General features: G+C 38.8%; 1 protein-coding gene across 1 annotated transcript in view; it reads right to left on the bottom strand.

The window, feature by feature from the left end:
• Positions 1-324: 324 nt before the first annotated feature.
• Positions 325-6,886, bottom strand: part of C1QL2 (complement C1q like 2) — a 58,261-nt gene continuing 51,699 nt past the window's right edge. Inside the window, exon 2 of the mRNA XM_069224336.1 lies at positions 325-926. Coding sequence (XP_069080437.1) covers positions 747-926 — 180 coding nt within the window. The 3' untranslated portion in view covers positions 325-746. The remainder of the gene's footprint in view (positions 927-6,886) is intronic.

The following is a 6,886-nucleotide window of genomic DNA, read 5'->3' as shown; positions in this document are numbered from 1 at the left end:
TGAACGTGGGTTATTTTGCTTTTAAACCATAGACACAATTTTCAAGGTTGTTTTGTTTTACTTTAAGTTTTATAATTGTAAATGAATATTCACATCCGACACAGCCCAGTTCCTGTTTTCAAACAGACTGCTATTTTCTGTATTATTATTTTTTAGCACAATAAAGCTAATATTTTTTAAATGTCTTCATGTCCCTGCAGTGGTTCTGCAGTGCCAATTCACTGCCATAACATTTCAGAACACCACACCGTGCTCGCTCGTGTTTCAGGTGATTAGTGGAATTCAGAGACACGATTACAAAATAAATTTTCTAAAAACGTAAATTTAATGTTGTCTGCAGACATCAAACGACACACCAATGAGATCATATCACCCGCACAGGGATTTTTGTTCACATAAAAATAAATACATTTGAGCAAACAAGCACGGGAAGCTTCGATGCGCCGTTTTCTAATTCAATATCGGGATTCCCTATGGATGAATTAAAAAAAACATGTTTATTGAAAAAAAAACTGACAATCTGACAATCCACATTTTACAGTTGTTTTTGAAAACATTTGCATCGCACGTTAATGAGCGGATCCCGTCCCAGAAGCCGATGTTTGACGACAAAGCTCACAGACACAAGGGTGACGTAGTTTCCATCCACTTGAACCCTAAAATGAACCGATAAATAATTAGAACGAGCTCACGTGACTCGTCAAGGCAGTGTCAGTAAAACGTAGTGACGTCCTTGCGGCCTGGCCTCAGTCTGGGTATAGAATAAAGCCTGAGAATGTGCTGTATTTATTGTTGTTTCCTCCATGCGCCTTCCCTCCGTCCAGCTTGACGTAGATCTCGTCCCCAGAGTCCAGGTGCAGCACCACACTGTTACTGGCGTAGTCATAGTTCTGGTCTGCGTCTTGCGCGATGGCACTGGCGCGGACCTGCGGGACAAAAATAGCAGTAAGAGGAGGCGGACATGTATTTCCTGTAAAGGAGAGTATCTAAATTCACTCCTACCCAACCAGGCGAAACTGGCCATTGTGCCACTATAGTATTTCCTCAGTAGGCTGCGTGCTAGAGAGCTGTTTACAGGTCAGGACTGACTACTATGGCCCATCCTTTTCCCCGTGACCCCATTCCAGTACAGGTCTCCAGCGGTGTGGAGCAGGTTTGAATATATTTGCCAGCGCTGATTTTATTTTTCTTTCTAGCTCTGTGCCCAACTGCTACCTCCTTCATCCTCCTGTTTCATCACAAAGATCCTACAATATTTTATTCTTTTTTATAAGGTGTTCATAATGCTATGTATTTATTCTATGGTTGTGAGTCCCCATTTCTGAACTCAATCATTTCCTGCACCACCCAGCTTCTACCTGGCCACATCCTCTGTGGAACTAATACTCACAGGTCAAAGGAAAGAATAATGGGTCTCCCTGCGTGTTCTAAATGTCCCACCCTCTTTCAAACCATGGCACCACTTCCACCCAACCTTCTCACCAAATCCAAACATACCCTATGGGGCAAAGTGCCCTTAAGATAACCACTAAAGATACTGAACCAGTGAGTATGATGAAGCATAGTATCAGTAGAATGCTTGCCATATAAGTGCAGAAAACATAACCTATAAAAAAAGTACTGAACTCCTGGGTTACTGCGACAATCAAATGTCCACGCTCTTGCCTCTGTGCATACCCAATTGCATTCAAATACATACAGTAGTATCAAATTACTCTTTTAAAAAGGGGTAAGCAAACTTTTTCCATCCTCAGAATATCTCAGTATGACCCTTCACCTTCTGAAATCAGACTCACAACCTACGATTTCTTACCAAAGGAGGCATGTTCAAGACCTCTATCCCCTACTTATGTCCACGATATGTGCCTAAACAGCTCCGCACATCCCTAAACTATTTGTATGTGTATTTTTCAGAATACTCTGTTGATGATAAACAATTTAAAGGGACAGCAGTTTGGTGGTATATAAAACAGTGTAAGTGTGTACAATATTCAAATCATTTGTGGGTTAGGCATTTCATTAGTCATTGCAGGAAATATATTTGACAGCCAACATTTATTAGCACAAAGCTTTGATAGTGTCGAAGTACCTAATTTTTGAATTTCATAAAGCAGGTGCACCACTGTCAATCAAGGGTCCTATTGCTCCTCCAAACGTGTACTCCCCCGCTGTATTTAGAATCAGGGGGAAGCCCCAGGATTCTGATGGTGTAGCTTTTACTAGTCCAGATGGTGAGAATCTTGAATCAACTGCCCTCCCATCAAAAGTCTGCTTTCAATATATATTTTAGAATGTGTGCTCTATTTAGGATGTTCACTCTGAAGTATATTTCTCCTTTTCAAGCCTGGCAGTCCCAAACATGAAAAAGAGAGAGCAGAATCCTTGCACCCTTGCTGAGAGAAAACACCCACTGTATCTGGGCCAATAACCTTTTAGTGTTTTTTTTTAAATAAAAGCTTAGGGAGCTTATGATTGAAAAACAAAAAAAACTTTGCAGTGTGGGTGAAACAAACATAGTTACCTCTAGGCAAAGCTTCAGTGTTTTCAGCAAAGCTGCCACAATGGCATCACCACTCAGGGCACAGTAGTCCTTACCAGGAATCTCTATATAACCCATGTGGACGTTTGTCATGGGATCAGAAGCCACAGCCTCTGTTGACTTGCAGGTCTGATGGACTGTTGGACGAACTCTAAATGAGGCCCTTAGACAGTAACATTAACGATTTGAGACCATTGTCACTATTGGTGTAGGTTGGGTCAGTGCACAGAGGAAGAGTTGGGACTTGAACACTGCCTAAAATCTATTGAGAACCCAACAAATTGATTTCATCGGGGTGATTTCCAACGTACGGTGCAAGTGCAGATAGTTATCAGTCATGAGACTGTGCAAGGGAGGCATGGAGCTGATGGGCTGTGTATATAAGTGATCAAAGATGGCAGTGAGAATGTAGTGTTGCAGCATTAGCTCGGTGTATTGGGGTGCAATAGTCCATGGACTGATCTGAACTCCAGGGACTGGAATTTAAATAAGGTGTGGTGGTACATGTTAAGTTAATCCATGTGCTGTCAGTATGTTGAAATAGGAGTAGACCTCAGAATGTTGTAGCACTCATATTGCAATGTTTAGGACTTTGGGCCAAAAAAGACAACCAGAGCTAGAAAGAACTTCATATTAAAGACACCTTCTTTAAACAAGTGAAGAGTGTAGCTATGGGAGCAATACTTTCTCCATACATAGCCAACCTCTACATAGTGAATTTTGAAGACAGTTTTAGTTATAACACTACAAATCCATACGTGATGAAAATACTGAAAAGGTTACGTTATTTTGACAATGTGCTATGAATTTGACGAGGGCCTGCATCTGCCCTTTAGAATATCCATGCATGTCTCAACACTAAAAACCCTAATTTGGAATGTACCCTTGATTTTTCTAGTTCCAAGATTAATTCTCTAGACCACAATATCTATGAGCAATTTAGCTGTCTATAGACAAGACTGCATACAGTATCTACGGCTCACAATACCATGTTGAACTATGACAGTCACCATCATGTAGCGTACGCAACAACTTGCCATTTGGCAAATTTATAGGAATCTGTCACAATTGCAGTAAAAGGGAGGATTCTTTCAGAAAACCTTACATTTAAAAAGAAAAGAAAACACCAAAATCATGTCTCAGATGTGTCACTATGTTTGGAACTGTTTCCCCAAAAATCAAAAGAATCATCCTGAAAAATTAGCGCTTAATATAAAATGAAACATTCCAAATCAACAAACTTCTCTTCACATTCAAAAGGGGTCATAATCTGAGGGACTGTCTTGTTAAAGCCTACAAAAAATCTATAAACCAATTATCAGCACTATTTGGGGTTTGCAACAATTGATTGGTCACTACAAAAGTGGCACTTGTGCTGCTTGCAGCACAACTTGGAATACTAAATCATGTATTAATAATGGCAGAATTTGGAGACTAGGACACTCGTCTAATTGTGAAACGAAAAATGCAGTGTTATGTATAGAATGCCTTCGTGCTTCTCAGTTCTTTGGAAAAACAACACAGGAAGTTTGACGCAGAATACTACAATATCAATCAAGGATCAGATGGAACACGGAAAAAGGACCTCTTGTTGAATGTTACAAAGCATGAGATCATCAATGTAATGAAATGAAGTGGTAAGTACTTGAAGTCCTCAAATGTTACACACAGCGACGTGACATGGGTTGCCTTCTGTCACTTAGAGTGAATAACAGGATTTGGCAGGAAAAACACCTAATGCCTCAGTAGAATGGTGTTCACTTGCCGTACTGTAATTATCTATTGATTCACTTTAGAAGTGTTGCAATAATGCGTGTGGTTTATATATGACTGCCCTAACTAGACTACAGTCCTCTTATTTTAATCCTTGTTGTTTCCCATAGTAGGTATTTACTCTTCAATACTTTCTTCCTTTTGTCCTTTCAAAACATTTTTTTTAATTTGAAAAGATGACACTGCTCTAATATGGCAGCACCAGTTTTCCACTTTCCTTCATTTTCCTACTCCTCAAAGATATATTCCAAGGAATGTATTACATTTTTGCTCTTTGAAAAGGTGTTTTGGTTTGTGATTAGGATTCTAGATTCTGTTTACCTACATATTTTTACAATATTATTTTGGCTATATTTTAAAGCACTTTTAACTATAGGTGTATGCACTGTCAACACTGGTGCAAGGTTGCAGCACTTTCTATGTTAGATTCACTTACTCCTTTCCATGATTCACTTCCGGGTGCCCACTGTTATAGCCTTGATGTTTGTCTGCAAATCCTTTCAACCACCACAAGTGCAGATGGTGGACGTTGATGTTTCTGCTGTTGGGCATTGTAGTCTGTATTGGTTTGTTTTTCTATGCCTATTTCTAGGTGTATTTGTTTCCATGAATCGTTTCTGAAGCTGGGGACTGCCCACATATTTAATTCATACATTAACTGCAGTATCTCTGTGCAAATTCAATACTATGAATTTAGGTATTTCTTTACTAATTGTAAACCCCTACACCGGAGCATGTACCAGTTGAAGTATTGGTTTGCATGTATTTTTCTACTTCACAGTTCTGCCACAGATTTAAAGTATGTTGCAGTGGGCTTGTAGGTATTGTCTACATAAGTCTCTATTATCTAGATGTAAGTGGTTTATTAAATAAAATACAATTTACCACTGTAGTATTTTTCAGGAATTCCATAATGCAAGATAAAACTCTAGCGATGTATGGGATTCAAGCACAATATGGATGTATGTAGAGTTACACAAGTAGGTCTTCTATTTTTAGTCAGACACTTGCTTACCATCCATAATGCAACAACTCTCCTTTGAAAATAATTCAGAGGTGCATGACCATATGAGGCACTGTACACTTCACTTGACTCATTGTTTATCATGTGGGCTGCATGGTGTGGTTACAGTGACACACACACTGTTTGAGCATGGTTTTTCTGTGCACTAATGTTTGACAAATCTTTAAAAAATATTTGTTCAATTTTTCTTTTTAAGGATCCTTCTAAACATATATTGTCTTCAAGATGATCTCATCAATGGTTACCATTTAGATATGATATGTCGACGTGTCGACAATTTACTCACATCGGCCGATATGAAGTAGAGATATTTGTATTGTATTTTTACTCTTACGATTTTGGTTGTTAGGCCGAGTTGTATTGTTCACCACATAAGACCATTTGTGAATTCAAATATACCAGTCACTTCTAAGTCTTACCTGGTGGTTATTTGTACATATGTAGGCTTTCATTCATTTGTATGTACCTCCTTGTCTTGTATAGCATGTGTACATAATATTGTTCTGTATTATTACAACTATTGAATTTTCACATGTTAGCGCAGAACACTGGCCTATCTTTATTCTATGCCCTCAAGAGATTCTACATCATTGATATTCATCAATTGAGTTGGCTTTAATGGATCTTGAATGACTAATCTAAAAGTTATAACAAAAATTAATTTAAGATAAACCCTTCATTAGTTTTTTGTCGTTCACAGGAAAAGGCAGCAGCAGACAGCAGCAGTAGGTCCATTTGCTACTGATTAGGATCATTTTTAGAGTTGTGAGAACAAGTTATTCAGTTAGTTATTTTACATTTTTATTTAGCATATCTCTAACCGAGATAGGTGACAGTGTGCTTTACATAAGAAACAATGGGTCCGATCTGCATCCCCACTACACAATATGGGGCAGTTTGCATGTTGATCTGGCAAATTTGGTCTGCAGACAAGGTGGTGAAAGAGGTTTATTACATCCCTCTATCAATAGAACACCCGTATTTTGAGCTGTAGAGAAAGGAAGGAGATGTTGTGGGGGAATTCCTTAAGATGCTATGGGAGGATACACAGAAGATTACCTCTTGAATGGATGGAGCATTACGCATCATAGGGTTCTCGCATAACCAATAGCAGTAAATGTCTGTGACATACCTGAGATCGGATGCTGAGAGGGTGGGAAAAGATAAGATATGAGTTTTGACCAAAACAAATGTCGAAAGGTGGTAGTTCATGAAATTGTGACTGTGAGATAGAATTTTCTTCTTCCGCATTATAACTCTATAACCTATTTCTCGCAAGTTGCGGTAGGAGGCTGGCTCTCTATGTAGTGTGGAAAACCACGCACATTGGGCAGATAGTCCGGGTAGCCACACATTGGTTTACAGAGGTAAAAACGAGACCACCTAATGCTCTAATTCTCATTTTAGCTTGGTCGAGCAGTTAGGCCAATCTTTGAGAAGTGCAAAGCATTTGTTCTACTCACAGTAACAATAAATATGGACATACACTCAAAGAAATAACTCAAGACCAATTTACAAAAATACTTCAGCTTTTTATATAATAAGAAAGA

This window comes from Pleurodeles waltl, chromosome 3_1 (genome assembly GCF_031143425.1).
Source record: "Pleurodeles waltl isolate 20211129_DDA chromosome 3_1, aPleWal1.hap1.20221129, whole genome shotgun sequence".
Classification (NCBI taxonomy): Eukaryota; Metazoa; Chordata; class Amphibia; order Caudata; family Salamandridae; genus Pleurodeles; species Pleurodeles waltl.
The sequence above is the reverse complement of the archived record's forward strand: the minus strand, read 5'-3'. Positions and strand labels throughout refer to the sequence as shown.